This window comes from Mesoplodon mirus (genome assembly GCF_964341445.2).
Source record: "Mesoplodon mirus genome assembly, chromosome: 5".
Lineage (NCBI taxonomy): Eukaryota > Metazoa > Chordata > Mammalia > Artiodactyla > Ziphiidae > Mesoplodon > Mesoplodon mirus.
Window position 1 is genome coordinate 133302089 of NC_138980.1, and position 21580 is coordinate 133323668.

The 21580-nt window shown below is 35.4% G+C and overlaps 1 protein-coding gene across 2 annotated transcripts in view; it reads right to left on the reverse strand.

The window, feature by feature from the left end:
• Positions 1-21580, reverse strand: part of RNF180 (ring finger protein 180) — a 273564-nt gene that overhangs the window by 63170 nt on the left and 188814 nt on the right. For both annotated transcript variants that reach the window (XM_082624143.1, XM_082624142.1), the window contains one exon: positions 3743-3968. In XM_082624143.1, coding sequence (XP_082480269.1) covers positions 3743-3968 — 226 coding nt within the window. The remainder of the gene's footprint in view (positions 1-3742; positions 3969-21580) is intronic.

Consider the following 21580-nt stretch of genomic DNA (forward strand, 5'->3'; position numbering starts at 1 on the left):
ATTATTTTTTGTTTGTGGTTTTCTTTTTGAAAGGTACTATATTTTTAACCAAACCACACACCATAATAAATGGACTGGAATTAACAGTAGGGAAATGAGGACAAAATGAAAACCAAAATAAATATAGGTAAAGAGACTATTTATACAGAGTAAGTCCCCTACATACGTACCTTCAAGTTGCGAACTTTCAAATATGCGATTGTGTGTTCACATGTCCAATCACATAAATTAGTTCACATATCTGGCGTACATTATCACATGTGTGCATCCTCTACAAGTGGCTGTACTTTTGTGTATTTTACTGTACAGTTCTGTATAGAGTGCAGTAGTACAGTATCTTTATTTCAAGCTCAGGATGTCTGGAAGCAAGCGTAAAAGCAGCGGTGAGGTAGCTGGTACTACTGTACTTTTCAAGGTACTGTACTGTAAGATTAAAAATGTTCTATTTTTGTGTTTGTTTGTTTTTTATGTATTATTTGTGTGAAAAGTATTATAAGCCTAGTACAGTACTATATAGCTGATTGTGTTAGTTGGGTACCTAGGCTAACTTTGTTGGACTTATAAACAAATTGGACTTACGAATGCGCTCGCAGAACACAACTCATTCATATGTAGGGGATTTACTGTAATTCTGTAGTGGATAAGGCCTTTTAATACCTAACTTTGAAATTAGAAATAATAAAGGCAAAGGTTGCTACATAAGACTACATAAAATATAGAAGTTCTGCACATTCATAAAATATAATAAACATAATTCAAGTACATATGACAAAATAGGAAAGCGATTTGCCACATATGACAAAAGCTGACATTACTGAAAAAAAAAATCCTCTTGCAGTAAACAAGAAAACGATGAACAGACCAAAAGAAAAATCAGCAAAGGGCATGGTAAGGGATTTAAAAGGAAAAAAAAGGATAGTCCAGAGTGTTGAGAAAATAAGCCCATTATATTGTTGCTTGCAATAATTTTGGAGCATAATTTTGTAACATATACATAGCCTTAAAACATGTACAGGCTTTAACTACCAATTCTACTCCTGGAAATCCTTTACAAGGAAATGCGCGGAGATGTGTGCAAATATTTATCCATATATATCGGCAAATAAATGAATGATAAACAACTAAACTAAATAGTAGATAGCTTAAGTAGATCATGATATAATCACAAGAATTTAAAGTAAAACAAGGGACTTCCCTGGTGGTCCAGTGGGTAAGACTCTGCGCTCCCAATGTAGGAGGCCTGGGTTCGATCCCTGGTCGGAGAACTAGAGAGCACATGCATGCTGCAACTAAGAGTTCACATGCTGCCACTAAAGATCTTGCTACTGCAATTAAGACCCAGCTCAGCCAAAATAAATTAAATAAATAATTTTTAAAAAGTAAAACAAAAGCAGGTCAAAAGCCTTATGTTCAAAATGAACATTTTACAAAAAAAATGATTAAGTATATGGATATAAAATATTCGGGAAGAATACTCGATAAATGTGATCTTTAAATGGTAGGACTATGGAGGATTTTGAGCTTATAATTTTATTTGTATACTCTGATTTTTCTATAATGAAATTGCATTACTTATATAATTTTAGAAGTTATTTTTATAGGAAAACCAGATATATATATATATATATATATATATATATATATATATATATATATATTTTTTTTTTTTTTTGGCTACTGGCAATGTTGCTTTCCCTAATCTATACTCTGATACGCCCTCAGCTCTTATCAAAGAATACCATAAGATACCATGTTAGAAAACCTGATATTGCCTTTGCTCTGAGGATGTTTTTGAGGACACTGCCTACTCCATCTCTCAATATGCCTAGAAATCACATTAAAATTTTTCTTTTAAAGTGCTGGAAAAAAACTTCTCTTGCCCTTAGGAGTTGGTATGTTTCTTTCCATAGATCATGAGAATCATTTAATTGTATGCTTATTTTATTTTTTCTTAGGCAGCCAGAATATTAAAACGAAATACTTCATTCAGTACTTCCCTTGCCTTGCTACTTCATTGCATATATATTTTAAAGCATGTCAAATCTTTTTGAGGTAGGTATAAATAACTAAGTAGTATATTCCCATTATTATTACCAGCTTCTAAATGACAGTACACAACCAAATTTAGTCTCCATTGGAATAAATATTCCCGATATGATTTATTATATAGAAGAACCAATTTTGGAAATAAAGGAAAATATGACATTGTTGCTTTGATAAATGAACCAAGAAAGAGTCAAGTCATTATTGTTTTAAGACATTAAGGAAAGCAATTTTAAAATCCCTGTCAACATTAAACTGGATCATGGAAGGCAGGGACATCTGTCTAAATCACTATGTACATCGCCTAGATGCTTCCCTTCAAAACAGGCTTTCAGTAAATGTTTTCTTGCATAGATGGTCAGAGATAACACTGAGAAAGAGATGTTACTCTTCACATTTCATTCACTCCAAAGCAAGGGATCTAGTACTAGAAAAGAACCCCTATTTTTCCCACTTCAATGTAAGCCAGAGAAGAAGAACTTCCAGTAAGCTTCTGCCCTCCCATGGAATTGCTTCCTTCCCTCTCTCCACTCCTTACTTGCTCTTCCCCATGAAAGGAAGAGTGATCTGCCAGTGTGACAGATGACAGCCTGCAGTCCCTAATCATGTTTGTCTATTGGGTAGAGTCAACTGTGCTTGGCATGTCCTTTTGTCTCCAGGTCTGTCTGTGCTCAGTGCAGTGATTTTGTGCTCCAAACTATATGCACTAGGCAGATCAGAGAGGCAAAGCTTTATTTTCTCTTCACTGTTTGATTACTGAGCCTGTAAGCCAGGTTTGCAAGCCTTCATGCAGCTGGTTGGGTTAAGGCATGCAAAGCTTATTTTTATAAACTGATTATTCCTTGCAGATGGGTCCTTGGATTTTCTTTTGCGGAAGAAAAATGTGCCATGTGTTTTCTACAGTTTTACTATGAATAAAGTACATACTTTGATCCTTGTTTGGTTCCTCTATGGTTGAGGCGAGAATGTGGATGTAGAAATTTCCTCCCCTAAGGTTTAGCATACAGTAGTGCACTCAATAAATATCAGCTCTGCTTACTTCTATCATTCTTCCCTTTCACCTTAGCAGGTTTCTATGTTCCTCATTCATTAGTTTTTCCTTTCTCCATTAGTATGTTTTAAATATTGTGTTATATTCCATCTTTACATGATAATTAGGTAAACAAATCCTTGTTCCAATTTTACTATCTTCTAGTTCAAGAAGAAAGACCTTAAGAACAACAAGAAGGCTGAGAAGATTTGGAGTCTGGGGGAAAGGCCTAATAGTTATCCTCAGATATTTACAGATTTATTCTCTGAGACTTCAGAGGAAAAAACATGGGCCAAAGAATGAGAAGTAGTGGAAGGCAGATTTGAGTAATAAATAATCAACAGGGCTGCTTCAAATTTTAATGGAATGTCCTTGACACTGGAGATGTTCAAGTGAATGCTAAACAATAACTAGTTAGGATGCTTTAGAAAAGATCTCAACATTGAATAGAGGAGTAGAGATGAGAAACTATTCTCATCTATGATTCTATGATTTTAACAAGTTCTAATGAGTTGGGCAAGCACTGTTTTATAAACTAGAGAGTAACAAATTATGCTGTATATGATTTTCAATAACTTTCTCATGATAATTCATACAGTACCTTTAGAACTGGAACAAAGAGGTAGTCAAAATAATCAGGTAATTGTGTTAATGAAAGACAACAGTTACCTGTCTGGAAAAAGACTCTGGAAATAATTGTCCGACACAATGGGCAGGGAGTGCCTGCAGGATTGTCTTTGGCAAGAGTCCGTAAGCAGGGCTCACAGAAGATGTGGTGACAAGGGTAACACATGTAGGGGTTGAAGTAAACATCCAGACACACTGCACAGATGTAGCTCTCCTTTTCTTCTGCATATTCATTGTCATCATCTGTACTCATCTCATTATCCAAAGTCTGCAAAACATAAGCAAAAACGATTTTTCTTAGTTCAATATGAGATTGGTTTCCTTGAGAAATCGAGACACTGATTTTATATTTTCTTAAAATGAATGAAAATATTTATGAGAAACAGGTAATATCTGTTTCTGTGCATAATCAAAGTGATAGAAATGCTACCTTGCAAAGTGGGAAGAAACTGGAAACATACATGAAAAATCCAGAAGTCTTAATTATTCATTTTAGTATTTTTATATAATGCTAAATGTTAAAATATAGTACCTGAACACATTAAGTATACCTGTATCTCTATTTAACCAGCACTACTTAAGTAAGTGTTAGGTCCTAGGATGACAGCTTCCCCCTATCTATTCCACTCCTGCCACAGCAAATAAGCTGACTCGCAAGATTATAAAGCCTTACATGGGCATTCACACATGGAGAGAAGTGAGGGTAAGAGGATGTCATACTTCATCTTCACACCATGCATGGAGCGTTTTTATTCTACATTTTGCACCTTCCTGGACCTCAAAGCCAATAAAAGGCCAAAGCCTAAGGTATGTCAGGAAGTAGATAAGGCAAAGAAACTTGTAGTAATTCTGGGATGAGGCTTGTAACTGGGAAATATGATGATCCCTCTCCTCTCTCCCAAATGGAACAGTTAAGAAAGATGCTATTAAAAGGTAGTTAGGATTTGTTATAAAGCATAAACTAACACACCATTGTAAAGCAATTATACTCCAATAAGGACATCAAAAAAAAAAAAAAAACAAAAAATGGTAGTTAGGAAAGAGGCACTCAGGTTAGCAGCACAAAATCTGGTGGCTGAATTCCTGTTACTTAACATCACAATATTCCTCATCCATGGGGATGCTGTGAGAATTAAATGAGGTAATCCATGTAAAGCATTAAGCAAAGTGCCTGGTATATAACAAATATTCAATAAATATTAACCATAGCCATCCTTCTCTCCTCTCTTCTTCAAAGGCCCTATAGTCTTGGCTAGAGCCTTGGGAAATTTTCCTCAAACCAGGCCTGACCTCAGTCCACTGAGGCATAATGGGAATCTACACGGTGTAGATGCTTTCCACCTCACTTTAATGAATGTCAAAAATGGAGATCAGTGATTAATATCTGAGTAAGCCTTGGGTTTAATAAATATTTTTAGGTTACATGAAATGTAAAAGTTACACAAATGAGGCAAACAGAGCCTTGAAAATACAGAAAAACCTTTCTACTGGATGAACTATTATTTGATTTATCCAGATGGCTTTGCTTCCTCTTTCTGCTGCTTGTTGATAATTTCTCTCTTTATGAAAGACATATTTGAGGCATTAGCCCATTCTTTTTAATTGGTTGTCTGATTTTTCTTAAGCATTTTTACTTAATCTAGTTATTTGTTGTTACTGGCTAAATGTGTTGCAAATATTTTTTCCTTTTCTCTGGTTTGTCTTTTCATTCTTTTTATAGTGCCTTTTGATAAAATGAAATTCTTAATTTTAAAGAACATCTTTCCTTTATGATTTAATACTTTTGTGTCTTATTTAAGAACTCTTACTTTTTCCCAAGGTCAGTAAGAGAGTCTTATTTTGCATCCTATAATCTAACTGAAATTGATTTTCATGTATGGTGTACATTAGGGTTAAATTTCATTTTTATTTTTATGTAATTATTAATTGGTACAGCCCATTTATTGCAAAGACCTTACTTTCCTCCACTGTTCTAAAGTGCCACGTTGTTATTAGGCCAAATATGCATGGGTTGGCTTCTATTTTGTTCCATTACTTTACTGTCTATTCCTATGCCATAATCACAATTTCTTACTGTGGGCTTATAATAAACCTCAATATCTGGTAAAGGAAGTCCTTTCATCTTAAAGTCTAATAAGAACCTTCAATATAAACAAACAAACAAACAAAACAACTAATACTAAACTTTCTTTGGGTTATTTGTATGGAAATATGTTAATATAAATGTTTCAGACATTACATGAAATTTCTAAAAACCTTAAAAAAAAAAAGAAAAAAAAAGCCCTTACTCAGGTGGATGATTACAAAATAGATAAAATTCTTCCTGTCTCTCTATGTGCACCCATATGCATTTCATCAAGATGTGGAGATTAGTTTTCCACCCTCTGAATTTGTGCTCTGTCATGTGACTTGCTTTGGCCAATGGATTATTAGTAAATATGATGCAAACAGAGGCTTAAAAAAAGCTTGTGTATTGGAATAATCCTCTCTTGATGATCTTGGGAACCCTAGTCTACTACCATGTGAACAAGCCTAGGCTAACCTGCTGAATAGTACGTGAATATGGTCCAGCTGCCTCCATTGTGACTGCTGACAACAAGCCAACCACCAGACATGTGTGGGTAGAGTCAATGACTGTCACCTAACTGTAAATGTACTGGTGAGCTCAGATGACATCGTGTGGATCAGAGATAAGCCATTACAGCTGAGCTCAGCCCCAACTGCCAACTCACAAAACTGTGAGTGAATATAGGTTGTTGTTTTAAACAACTAAATAAAATCTGTTTGTTACATAACACAAATTAGTTGACACATCCTTGTCTATACATGGCTAACTTTACCTCATTTTTAAAATCTTAAATACCAACTTCCCCAAAGGATTTCACTGTTATTCTATCTAAAGTTGTTCTGTCACTGCTACTTATTTGTTTCCTCATAATAATTTTTATTTGCCTATTTTTCTATGTCTCTCAATAGAATGTTAAGATTAATAAAGGGGAATGAAAAAATATATACACATACACACACATTTTTTCCCCAGTGAAGTAATAGTAGAGCTTGCTTGGTGGTGGCTTGCATTCTCAAAATGCTCATAGGTTCAGCTTGTTAAATATTGTATTGATTATACCTCTATTAAGTGTTCTTAGGTGTTCTTGTAGGCCTTTTGGATACTTACAGCTAGATAACAAGCATTCTGTGAAATCTCATATAACATATACAAAGTTTAACACAGAGAAGATATGAAGTAACTGTCCCTCACCAAAAGAAAGATTGTGGCTATGAGTTGAACACTAATAAAAATCTGCTGGAAAGGCAACAGTATCCACAATTTTTCTCATTATTGTTATATGACTATTCTTTCCTGTACTTAAGAGAAACCTGAAAAAGGAAAGCTATAAGTGCACAATTAGTACCGATTAGGGCCCCCCAGATAATAAAAACATCTTTGGACCTAGATGCTTACTTACTAAAATTTTATTTCATAGTGACAGCTTATTCTGTTTGTATTACACTCTCAATATTGTGTCTTGAGATTTGAACTAATTAACCTCAAAGAAACTCATGGCATAAGAAAATCATAATTTGAAGACCCTCTTAAAGCAATCCAAATTGTGGCCCTAATAACTGTACATAATTTTATTTCTATGAAGTACTTTATCTCTACATATATAACAAAAGTGACTAGATTTCATTAAAATATACATCAAAGAAATAAATGATTTGCTATTTAAAAACACAACAATATTATGGAAATAAACTTGAAGGTGGAAGTTTGCAAATAGAAAATGAGGTCAGAACTATTCATCTATTAGCTGAGCTACATGACTCAATCCACAAAACAGATGTAACACATACAAAGACCTCTAGAATCACTATATTTTAAGGGACCAAAAAGGGTGAAGAGTTTTCATTACACAGAGAATTGAACATATCTGGTGATAAAAACTGTTCTGCAAGAAGACAAAAAAAAACACCCCAAAGATAGAATTCCACTGGGCTTTTCTCCAAATTGGAAAGATAATAAAAAATTTACTGTTGGATAGATGGTTATATTTTAAAAATTAATTACTCATTAATAGATAAATGTCAACCTGGAAAAAGGTTTTTAATAGGTGTGCCTATGAACTCATCTTCATCTCATCAACATTTCAATTACCATAGATAGAGACCATCAAAATGCTTCTCAGAAATGGAGAGGTGACAGGAAACATGGTTGCCTAGTTAAAAACAACTAAAATCCTTTCTGAACAGGAGGGAGACCTTCAAGACGGAAGAGGAGTAAGACATGGAGATCACCTTGCTCCCCACAAATACATCAGAAATACATCTACATGTGGAACAACTCCTATGGAACACCTACTGAACACTGGCAGAAGACCTCAGACTTCCCAAAAGATGCCCTCAGGTGACCTACAGGCAGAGGCGGGGCCAATCCAAAGCTGAACCCCAGGAGCAGTGCGAACAAAGAAGATAAAGGGAAATTTCTCCCAGCACCCTCAGGAGCAGCAGATTAAATCTCCACAATCAAATTGATGTACCTGCATCTTTGGAATACCAGAACAGACAATGAATCAATCCAAAATTGAAGTGGTGGATTTTAGGAGCAACTGTAGACTTCGGGTTTGCTTTCTGCGTCTAATTTGTTTCTGGTTTTATGTTTATCTTAGTTTAATATTTAGAGTTTATTATCATTGGTAGATTTGTTTATTGATTTGGTTCCTCTCTTCCTTTTTATTTATATATACACCTGTATTTTTTTCCTTTTTCTCTTTTTGTGAGGTGTATGTGTATGCTTCTTTGTGTGATTTTTGTCTGTATAGCTTTGCTTTTACCATTTGTCCTAGGGTTCTGTCTGTTTTTTTTTTTTTAATTTAGTATAGTTTTTAGTGTTTGTTATCATTGGTGGATTTGTTTTTTGGTTTCGTTGCTCTCTTCTTTCATTCTTTTTTATTACTTTTTCATTGCTCTCTTCTTTCCTTCATTCTTTTTTATTACTTTTTAATTTTAAAAAAATTTTATTAATTTTTGAAATTTTTTATTTTAATAACTTTATTTCATTTATTTATCTGCCTATCTATCTATCTATCTATTTATTTCTCCCTTCTCTTCTGAGCCGTGTGGCTGACAGGGTCTTGGTACTTTGGCTGGTTGTCAGGCCTATGCCTGTCAGGTGGGAGAGCCAAGTTGAGGACACTGGCCCACCAGAGACTTCCCGGCTCCACGTAATATCAAACGGCAAAAGCTCTCCCAATGATCTCCATCTCAACGCTAAGACCCAGCTCCACTCAACGACCAACAAGCTACAGTGCTGGACACACTATGCCAAACAACTAGCAAGATAGGAACACAACCACACCCATTAGCAGAGAGGCTGCCTAAAATCATAATGAGGTCACAGACACACTCAAAACACACCACTGGACAAGATCCTGCCCACCAGAAAGACAAGATCCAGACTCATCTACCAGAACACAGGCCCTAGTGCCCTCCACCAGGAAGCCTACACAATCCACTGAACCAACCATAGCCACTGGAGGCAGACACCAAAAACAACAGGAACTATGAAACTGCAGCCTGCGAAAAGGAGACTCCAAACACAGAAAGTTAAGCAAAATGAGAAGACAGACAAACACACAGCAGAAGGAGCAACGTAAAAACCCACCAGACCTAACAAATGAAGAAGAAATAGGCAGTCTACCTGAAAAAGAATTCAGAGTAATGACAATAAAGATGATCCAAAATCTTGGAAATAGAATGGAGAAAATAAAAGAAACATTTAACAAGGACCTAGAAGAAATAAAGAGAAAACAAACAATTATGAACAGCACAATAAATGAAATTAATACTTCTCTAGAAGAAATTGATAGCAGAATAACTGAGGCAGAGAACGGATAAGTGACCTGAGGATAAAATAGTGGAAATAACTGCCATACAGCAGAGTAAGAAAAAAAAGAATGAAAAGAATTGAGGACAGTCTCAAAGACCTCTAGGACGACATTAAACACACCAACATTTGAATTATAGGTGTCCCAGAAGAAGAAGAGAAAAAGAAAAGAACTGAGAAAATATTGGAAGAGAATATAGTTGAAAACTTCCCTAGTATGGGAAACTAAATAGACAATCAAATCCAGGAAGTGCAGAGAGTCCCATACAGGATAAATCCAAGGGGAAAAACGCCAAGACACATATTAATCAAATTATCAAAAGTTAAATACAAGGAAAAAATATTAAAAGCAGTGGGAAAAACAACAAATAACAGACAAGGGAATCCCCATAAGGTTATCAGCTGATATTTCAGCAGAGACTCTGCAAGCCAGAAGGGAATGGCAGGATAAATTGAAAGTGATGAAAGGGAAAAACCTACAAGCAACATTACCCTATCCAGGAAGGATCCCATTCAGAATCAACGGAGAATTTAAAACTTTTACAGACAAGCAAAAGCTAAGAGAATTCAGCACCACCAAACCAGCTTTAAAACAAATGGTAAAGGAATTTCTCTAGGCAGGAAACACAAGAGAAGGAAAAGAACTATAATAACAAAACCAAAACAATTAAGAAAATGGTAATAGGAACATACATAGTGATAATTACCATAAATGTAAATGGAATAAATATTCCACCCAAAAGAAACAGACTGGCTGAATGGATACAAGAACAAGACCAGTATATATGCTGTCTACAAGAGACCCACTTCAGACCTAGGGACACATACAGACTGAAAGTGAGGGGATGGAACAAGATATTCCATGCAAATGGAAATCAAAAGAAAGCTGGAGCAGCAATTCTCATATCCGACAAAATAGACTTTAAAACAAAGACTGTTACAAGAGACAAAGAAGGACACTACACAATGATCAAGGGATCAATTCAAAAAGAAGATATAACAATTGTAAATATTTATGCACACAACATAGGAGCACCTCAATACATAAGGCAACTGCTAACAGTCATTAAAGGGGAAATTGACAGTAAAACAATCATACTAGGGGACTTTAACACACCAGTTTCACCAATGGACAGAATATCCAAAATGAAAATAAATAAGGAAAACAAAGCTTTAAATGATACATTAAACAAGATGGACTTAATTGATATTTATAGGACATTCCTTCCAAAAACAACAGAATACACTTTCTTCTCAAGGGTTCATGGAACATTCTCCAGGATAGATCATACCTTGGGTCACAAATCAAGCCTGGGTAAATTTAAGAAAATTGAAATCATATCAAGTATCTCTACCAACCACAATGCTATGAGACTAGATAACAATTACAGGAAAAAATCTGTAAAAAATACAAACACATGGAGGCTAAATAATACACTACTAAATAGCCAAGAGATTACTGAAGATATCAAAGAGGAAATCAAAAAATACCTAGAAACAAATGACAATGAAAACACGACTACCCAAAACCTATAGGATGCAGCAAAAGCAGTTCAAACAGAGTAGTTTACAGCAATACAATCTTATGTCAATAAACAAGAAACATCTCAAATAAACAACCTAACCTTTCACATAAAGCAATTAGAAGAAGGGGAACAAAAAGACCCAAACTTAGTAGAAGGAAACAAATCATAAAGATTAGATCAGAAATAAATGAAAAAGAATTGAAGGAAACAATAGCAAAGATCAATAAAAATAAAAGCTGGTTCTTTGAGAAGATAAACAAAATTAATAAATCATTAGCCAGACTCATAAAGAAAAAATGGGAGAAGACTCAAATCAACAGAATTAGAAATGAAAAAGGAGAAGTAACAACTGACACTGCAGAAATACAAAGGATCATGAGAGATTACTACAAGCAACTATATGCCAATAAAGTGGACAAGCTGGAAGAAATGGACAAATTCTTAGAAAAGCACAACCTTCCGAGACTGAATCAGAAGAAACAGAAAATTGGCTTCACAGGCGAATTCTATCAAACATTTACAGAAGAGCTACACCTATCTTTCTCAAAGTCTTCCAAAATATAGCAGAGGGAGGAACACTACCAAACTCATTCTACGAGGCCACCATCACCATGATACCAAAACCAGACAAAGATGTCACAAAGAAAACTACAGGCCAATACCTCTGATGAACATAGATGCAAATATCCTCTACAAAATACTAGCAAACAGAATCCAACAGTACATTAAAAGGATCATACACCATGATCAAGTAGGGTTTATCCCAGGAATGCAAGGATTCTTCAATATAGGCAAATGAATCAATGTGATACACCATATTAACAAATTGAAGGAGAAAAAAACACATGATCATCTCAATAGATGCAGAAAAAGCTTTCAACAAAATTCAACACCGATTTATGATAAAAACGCTCCAGAAAGTAGGCATAGAGGGAACTTACCTCAACATAATAAGGCCATATATGACAAACCTATAGCCAACATCATTGTCAATGGTGAGAAACTGAAAACATTTCCACTAAGATTAGGAACAAGACAAGGTTGTGCACTCTCACCACTATTATTCAACACAGTTTTGGAAGTTTTAGCCACAGCAGTCAGAGAAGAAAAAGAAACAAATGGAATACAAATTGGAAAAGAAGAATTAAAGCTGTGACTGTTTGCAGATGACATGATACTATACATAGAAAATACTAAAGATGCTACTAGAACACTACTACAGGTAATCAATGAATCTGGTAAAGTAGTAGGATACAAAATAAATGCACAGAAAACTCTTGCATTCCTATACACTAGTGATGAAAAATCTGAAAGACAAATTAAGGAAACACTCCCATTTACCATAGCAACAAAAAGAATAAAATACCTAGGAATAAACCTGCCTAAGGAGACAAAAACCTGTATGCAGAAAATGATAATACACTGATGAAAGAAGTTTAATTAAAATTAAAGATGGAGAGATATACCATGTTCTTGGATTGGAAGAATCAACATTGTGAAAATGCCTATACTACCTAAAGCAATGTACAGATTCAATGCAATCCCTATCAAACTACCACTGGCATTTTCCACAGAACTAGAACAAAAAATTTCACAATTTGTATGGAAACACAAAAGACCCTGAAGAGCCAAAGCAATCTTGAGAAAGAAAAATGTAGCTGGAGGAATCAGGCTCCCGGACTTTAGACTATACTACAAAGCTACAGTAAGCAAGGCAGTATGGTACTGGCACTAAAACAGAAATACAGATCAATGGAACAAGATGGAAAAGAGATAAACCCATGAAAATATGGTCACCTTATTTTGGATAAAGGAGGGAAGAATACACAATTGAGAAAAGACAGCCTCTTCAATAAGTGGTGCTGTGAAAACTGGACAGCTACATGTAAAAGGATGAAATTAGAACACTCCCTAACATCATACACAAAAATACACTCAAAATGGATTAAAGACCTAAATGTAAGGCCAGATACTATAAAACTCAGAGGAAAACATAGGCAGAACACTCTATGACATAAATCACAGCAAGATCCTTTTTGACCCACCTCCTAGAGAAATGGAAATAAAAACAAAAATAAACAAATGGGACCTATTGAAGCTTCAAAGCTTTTGCACAGCAAAGGAAACCATAAAGAAGACCAAAAGACAGCCCTCAGAATGGGAGAAAATATTTGCAAATAAAGCAATGGACAAAGGATTAATCTCCAAAATTTACAAGCAGCTCATGCAGCTCAATATCAAAAAAACAAACAACCCAATCAAAAAATGGGCAGAAGACCTAAATAGACATTTCTCCAAGAAGATATACAGATTGCCAACAAACACATGAAAGAATGCTCAACATCATTAATCATTAGAGAAATGCAAATCAAAACTACAATGAGATATCATCTCACACTGGTCAGAATGGCCATCATCAAAAAATCTAGAAACAATAAATGCTGGAGAGGTTGTGGAGAAAAGCGTACCCTCTTGCACTGTTGGTGGGAATGTGCATTGATACAGCCACTATGGAGAACAGTATGGAAGTTCCTTAAAAAACTATAAATAGAACTACCATATGACCCAGCAATCCCACTACTGGGCGTATACCCTGAGAGAAACATATTTCAGAAGAGACATGTATCACAATGTTTCCTGCAGCTCTATTTACAATAGTCAGGACATGGAAGCAACCTAGGTGTCCATGGACAGATGAATGGATAAAGAAGATATGGCACATATATACAATGTTATATTACTCAGCCATAAAAGGAAATGAAATTGAGTTATCTGTAGTGAGCTGGATGGACCTAGAGTCTGTCATATAGAGTGAAGTAAGTCAGAAAGAGAAAAACAAATACCGTATGCTAACACATATATATGGAATCTTAAAAAAAAAAAAGAAGGTTCTGAAGAACCTAGGGGCAGGACAGGAATAAAGACGCAGACATAGAGAATGGACTTGAGGACACAGGGAGAGGGAAGGGTAAGCTGCGACGCGACAAAGTGAGAGAGTGGCATGGACTTATATGTACTACCAAATGTAAAATAGATAGCTAGTCGGAAGCAGCCATTTAGCTCAACAGGGAGATCAACTCGTTGCTTTGTGACCACCTAGAGGGGTGGGATAGGGAGGGTGGGAGGGAGACACAAGAGGGAAGGGATATGCGGATATATGTACACATATAGCTGATTCAGTTTTTTATAAAGCAGAAACTAACACAGTATTGTAAAGCAATTATACTCCAATAAAGATGTTAAAAAAATCCTTTCTGGAACAAGGTATGCCATCAGCAAATAATATAAAAATGTAAAATAGGCTAAACCAGATAGTAGATTCAAGATTTAAAATAAAAGTTAATAAGTTCCTGGCTTAAATCAAGATTAAGTTTAACAGGGATAAATATAAATCCCTCATTAAGAATCCAAACCAGACTGCAGACATAGAAGATGAATGAAACTTAGCTGAGAGCAATTCATGTAAAGAAGAGATAGAGATTTTAACTAACTAGAAGCTCAACATATGATGTGGCTACTTAAAAAAGTGGGTTTATGTGGCTACCATTTATATGATCACACCATATTTGTAGCTACTTTGAGGGATGCAGAGAAACTAGAGTTATCCATAGAAGTATACTGAGGGCCAAGGCAGCATAACTTCTGAAACTACCTCATACGAAGTACTGTTAAAAGACTGAGGATATTCACTCAGAAAAATATTAAGAGGAGACAAGATATTCAGGTATTTGTGAGAGAGATCATAATTTTTCTCTGTGTAGTTCTTATGATTAGATATAAAAAGGAATGAATGTTATGAGAAGAGAGACTAAAATAAATAAAAGAAATACCTATTCATCAACCAAAGTGATATGAACACCAGCATAACATGTTCACTCTTAAATAGTACATTTGTCACAGAGGTAAACATTTATCTGATGTTTCCTACCAAATTTTGGGGGACTTATAAATAAGATGACAAAAGTTGTACATATTAAGTAATTTTATCAACACAAAGCCCCTGTGAACTAAATTTAATTATGATCATCATTTTCTAGATCAAAGGAAACTGAAATATAGACAGCTCACTTACTGAAACTAGTGGTGAAGCCAGAATTTCAACTCAGCCAGTCTGGATCTGAAGTGACGCTTTTCATCACCACATTCTTAACTGAATTAATATACTTTGAATAGACCAGCAAATAATTAATGTTAACTGATGATGATAATGATGTACATAAAAAGAAAAATGAAATTTAGATAGATCTATAGGGAAGTTAGAAGTATCAAGGCATCATCATTAAAATCGACAAATGAATATAATAGGTGTTCAATTGTCCAACTGCTTTTGGCCCCATAGAAATTATCCTGCAAAGTCAACCAAATGTACTCAGTCTCTCAAGCTCCTTTATAGGGGCTTTCAGTCTAAGAAAATGAGATAATAAACTGATAAATAATACAAACAACCTTTAAAAAATCTGTAAAAATTAGTACAAAAATTAATAGGTCAAAAGTTTTTTTAAATAATAATGACAACAAAGCAGCAGTGACATTTAGTTTATTTACAATTATTGTGATTGCTGTTATGTTGGCCTTATTCCTTCACTTCCTATTTTTTTTCAAGAAGTGATAGTTGGGCAGTAGTTAAGAGCAAGACTCCAGCGCCAATCTTGCTGGACTCTGCCACTACTGCCTTTTTGACCTTACACAAGTTACTTAACTCCCTGGGGTCTCACTTCCCTTATTTGTAAGGTGGGGATACTAAAAGTACCTAGCTCATAGAGTTGTTGAAAGGATTAAAAGAGTTAATATGTACAAAGCACCAGAACAGTGCCTGGAATATAAAAAGTGGTATCTAAGTGTCTGCTGCTATTATTATATCCTATTTCTTTTCTCTAATAATTATTCTTAACTTTTAACCAAAACAGTTAAAGTTTAATGTCTATAACCTCCCTCTTCTGAACAAGACCCAGAAGGCATTTTACTTCCCACTCAAAAACATAAAGATGGCTTACGTTTTATTGCAGTCATCTGAACTTTATTTCTAAAATCTTAATTTTTGCTTAAATATATTATGCCTGTACTTTGTCAGGATTACCTTCTTAAAATCAATTAATCTATATTTGTTTTTAACTATGTTTTATTGTCTGTTTATTTTTATTCTTCAGCTTATTTAACACTGTTTTCTTGTATCCCTTATTGTCCTCTCTCTTGAATTCCATTTTTTCTTGCAATCTATCCTTGAGAATTCTTTTTTCTTAGGAAATATATGTGGGTGGTAAACTGTATGTTCTTGCATGTTTGAAGTCCCTTTATTGTGTCTTCACATTTGAATTGTTTGAGTATAATTCTAAATAAAAAATAATTTCACTCAAAACATTAAAGATAGAGAGAGGAGACCAAGATGGCAGGGTAGGAAGATCTTAAGCTCAACTTTTCCCATGGGCACACCAAAATTACAATTATTTATAGAGCAACTACCCATGAGAATGACCTGAAGACTAACAGGAAAGATGTTCCACAACTAAAGGTAAAAAAAAGAAGGAACCACAATAAGATGGGTAGGAGGGGCAGAAACCAAAGGCAATGTAGTCAAGACCCACACTCTGGGGTAGGTGACCTACAAAAGGGAGAATAATCATAATTGCAGAGGCTCTCCCCAAGGTTCAAGGGATCCAAGCCTCACCTAGGGGTCTCCAGTCCTGGGGTCCTACACTGGGAAGACAAGCCTCCAGAATATCTGGCTTTGAAGGCCAGTGGGATTTGTGTATAGGAGAGCTGGAAGGCTTTAGGAAGCAGGGACTATGCTCTTAAAGGGTGCACACAAATTCTCACAGGCTCTGAGACCCAGTGCAGAGTCAGTAATTTGAAAGAAGACCAGGTCAGACCCATCTGCTCATATTGGAGAGCCTCCCAAAGAGGTGGAGGCAACTAAGACTCACCCTGGGGACACAGACACTGACAGCAGCTGTTCTGGGGAGCTCCTTCTACCAAGAGGACACTGGTGCTGTCAACTAATATTTTGGAGTCCTCCCTCTAGCCCATTTCATTGGTACTGGGACCCAGCCCTGTTAACCAGCCAGATGGCACCAGTTCTGGCAAACCCAAGGCAGAGGAGTCAATCAAGTGGGGATGTAGCCCGGTCCACTAGCCAGTTGAACACCAGCCCCAGGATCCCCCACACCTCCCAGCAAGCTTACCTGGGACTTAACACTGCCTAAGAGTGGGCCAAGGCAAGCCTCAGAACCCCCAGGCCTGAAGCCAATTGCACCAGGACCTGGTTCCACCCACTAGCAGGCTGGGACAAGCACTGTGACCTCTAGCACCTGTATCCAGCTGTCCCAGGACCCAACTCCATGACCCTGCTCACAAGTAGGCCAGCACTAGCCCTGGGAACCCTGGGCCCTACAACCAGCCATGCCAGGACCTGACCCTCCTCATCAGCTCTGATGACCAGAGTGAAGTGAGCTGCTGGGCCCCACAGGAAATCTCCAACACGAGGCCGTTTCTCCAAGATCAGGAAATGTAACCAACCTACCTAACACATACAAATAAATGTGAAAATTAGCAAAAATGGGGTGAAAAGGGAATATGTTTCAAATGAAGGAATGAAATAAAACCCAAGGGGAAGAAAGAGATGAAGCAGAGATAAGCAATCTACCCAATAAAAGTTCAAGGTAATGATCATAAAAATGCTGAATTTGGGAGAAGACTGGATGAACACAGTGAGAGGTTTAACAAAGAGTTAGAAAATATAAATAAGAACCAAACAGAGATGAAAAATACAATAATCAAAATAGAAAAAACACTAGAAGAAATTGACAGTGGATTAGATGATGCAGAGGAACAGATAAGTGAGCTGGAAGACAGAGTAGTGGAAATCATTGAAGGTAAAAAGAATAAAGAAAATAAAATGAAGAAAGTTTAAGAGGCCTCTGGGACAATATCAGGCATACTAACATTCATATTATAGGGATCCCATACGAAGAAGGGAGAGAGAAAGGGGTAGAGAACATATATGAAGACACAATAGCTGAAAAATTCCCTGACCTGGGAAAGGAAACAGACATACAGTTCCTGGAAGCACAGAGAGTCCCAAATAAAATCAACCCAAAGAGAACCACACCAAGACACACTGTAACTAAAATGACAAAAATAAAAGATAAAGAGAGAATATTAAAAATGGCAAGGGAAAGCAACAAGTTACTTACAAAGGAATGCCCACAAGGCTATCAGCTGACTTCAAAGTAACTCTACAGGCCAGAAGGCAGTGGCATAATATATTCAAAATAATAAAAGGAAAAAAACCTACAACCAAAAATACTCTACATAGCCAGGCTTTCATTCAGGTTTGATGGAGAGACAAGTTTTATAGACAAGCAAAAGCTAAAAGAGATCAGCACTACCAAACCAGCTTTATAAGAAATGTTAAAGGGACTTCTCTAAGTGAAAAAGAAAATGCCACAACTAGAAACATGAAAATTATGAAAGGAAAAAGTTCATCAATAAAGGCAAATATACAGTAAAGGTAGTAAATCAACCATGCAAAAAGCTAGTGGGAAGATTAAAAGACAAAAGTAGTACAATCATCTATGTCCTCAAAAGTGGTAAGGAATACACAAAACAAATAGATGTAAAATATAATGACGAAAATTGTACTTTTGGGGGGAGGAAGTAAAAATGCAAAAACTTTGCAGGCCAGAAGGGACTGGCATAATATATTTAAAATGAAAAAAAGAAAAAAAAAACCCTACAACCAGGAATATTCTACCTAACAAGGCTATCATTCATATTTGAAAGAGACATAATGAGTTTTGCAGACAAGCAAAAGCTAAAAGAGTTCAGCACCCCTAAACTGACTATACAAAAAATGTTAAAGGGACTTCTCTAAATGGAAAAAAAAGGCCCACAATTAGAAATATAAAAATTACAAAAGGAAAAATCTCATTGGTAAAGGCAAACATACAGTAAAGGCAGTAGATTGGCTACTTATAAAGCTAGTAGGAAGGTTAAACAACAAAAGTACTAAATAATCTATATCTACAGTAAGTACTTAAGGAACACACAAAACAAAAAGCTGTAAAATATGACATCAAAAACAATAAACATGGGGAGGAGTAAAAATGCAGGGATGTTACATGTTTGAAGTTAAGAAATCATCAACTTAAAAATAATCAGGTATATCTATATAGATTGCTATATAAAACCACGTGTTAACCACAAACCAAAAATCTATAATATATACATACACAAAAAGAGAAAAATTTCTAAACATAACACTAAGATAGGGACTTCCCTGGTGGTCCATTGGCTAAGACTCCATGCTCCCAATGCAGGGGGCCCAGGTTCGATACCTGGTAGGGAACTAGACCTCACATGCTGCAACTAAGAGTTTGCATGCTGCAACTAAAGATCCCACATACTACAACTAAAAGATCCTTCATGCTGCAACTAAAAGATCCTGCATGCTGCAACAAAGATGCTGCACGTGTCAACGAAGATCCAGCATGCTGCAACTAAAGACCCTGCTCGGCCAAATAAATAAATAAATAAATAAATATTTAAAGAAACACTAAGTCATCAAGTCACAAGGGAAGAGAGCAAAAGAAAGGAACAAAAAAAAAAAGCTACAGAACAACTCCAAAATAATTGACAATGCAATAAGTACATACCTATCAATAATTACTTTAAATGTAAATGGAATAAATGTCCCAATCAAAAGATACAGAGTGGCTGAATGGATACAAAACAAGGCTCACATACATACTGCCAACAAAATACTCACTTCAGATGTAAAGACACACACAGAGTGAAAGTGAGGTGATAGAGAAGAGGTATTCCACACAAATGGAAAGAAGAAGGAAGCCAGAGTAGCAATACTTATATCAGAAAAAACAGACTTTAAAACAAAGACTGTAACAAGAGACAAAGAGTGACATTACATAATGATAAAGGAATAAATCCAGCAAGAAGATATAACAACTGTAAATACATATGCACCCAACATATGAGCAATTAAATAATACAGCAAATATTACCAAACACAAATAAAGAAACTGACTTTAACACAATAATAGTAGGGGACTTTAACAGCCCAGTTACACCAATAGATTATCCAGATAGAAGCAAAGAGGAAACATTGGCCTTTAATGACTTATTAGATCAGATAGATTTAGTAGCTATATATAGAGCATTCCATTCAAAAGCAGCAGAATACACATTTTCAAGTGCACATGGAACATTCTCCAGGACAGATCACGTTAGGCCACAAAACAAGTCTCAGTAAATTTTAAGACTGAAATCATATCAAGCATCCTTTCTGACCACAAAGGTATAAGTCTAGAAACCAGCCATAAGATAAAAATTGCAAAAACCACAAGTACATGGAAGTTAAATAATATGCTACTAAACAACCAATGGGTCACTGATGAAATCAAACATGAAATAAAGGAAAATACCTGGAGACAAATGTAAACGAATACACAATGATCCAGAAAATCAGTTCTAAGAGGGAAGTTTATAGCGATACAAGTCTACCTCAGGAAAGAAGAAAATCTCAAGAAAACAACCTAACCTTATGCTTAGAGGATCTACGAAAAGAACAAACAAAACACGAAGTTAGTAGAATGAAAGAAATAATAAAGATCAGAGCAGAAATAAATGAAATAGAGACTAAAAAAATAATAGGAAAGATCAATGAAACTGACAGCTGCTTCTTTGAAAAGATAACAATAATTCATAAACCTTTAGCCAGACTCATCCTGAAAAAAAGAAGGAAGACCCCCCAAAAATCTGAAATGAAAAAGAAGTTACAATCAATACCATAGAAACACAAAGGATCATAAGAGATTAATATAAAAAATTACACACCAATAAAATGGACAACCTAGAAGAAATGGATAAATTTCTAAAAATGCACAATTTCCCCAGACTGAATTAGGGAAAAAATACAAAATATAAAGAGACCCATTATCAGTAATGAACTTGAATCAGTAATGATAATTTAAAAAACTCCCCAAAACAGAAGTCCAGGACCAGATGTCTTCACATCTGAATTCTACCAAGCATTTAAGGAAGAGTTAATGCCTATCCTTTTCAAATTATTCCAAAAAATTGAAGAGGAAGGAACACTTATGAACTCACCATTCTGGTATCAAAACCAGATAAAGCCACCAAAAAAAGAGAAAATTGCAGAACAGAAGTGCAAAAAGTCCTCAACAAAATATTAGTGATCCAAATTCAACACTATATTAAAAGAATCATATACCATGATCAAGTGGGATTTATCCCAGGGATGCAAGGATAATTTAATACACATGAATCAATCAATGTGATATAACACATTAACAAAGTGGAGAATAAAAACCATATCACAATCTCAATAGATGCAGAAAAAGATTTTGACAAAATTTAACATCCTTTTATGATAAAAATTCTCCAGAAGTGGGTATAGAGGGAACATATCTCAATATAATAAAAGCCATATATGAT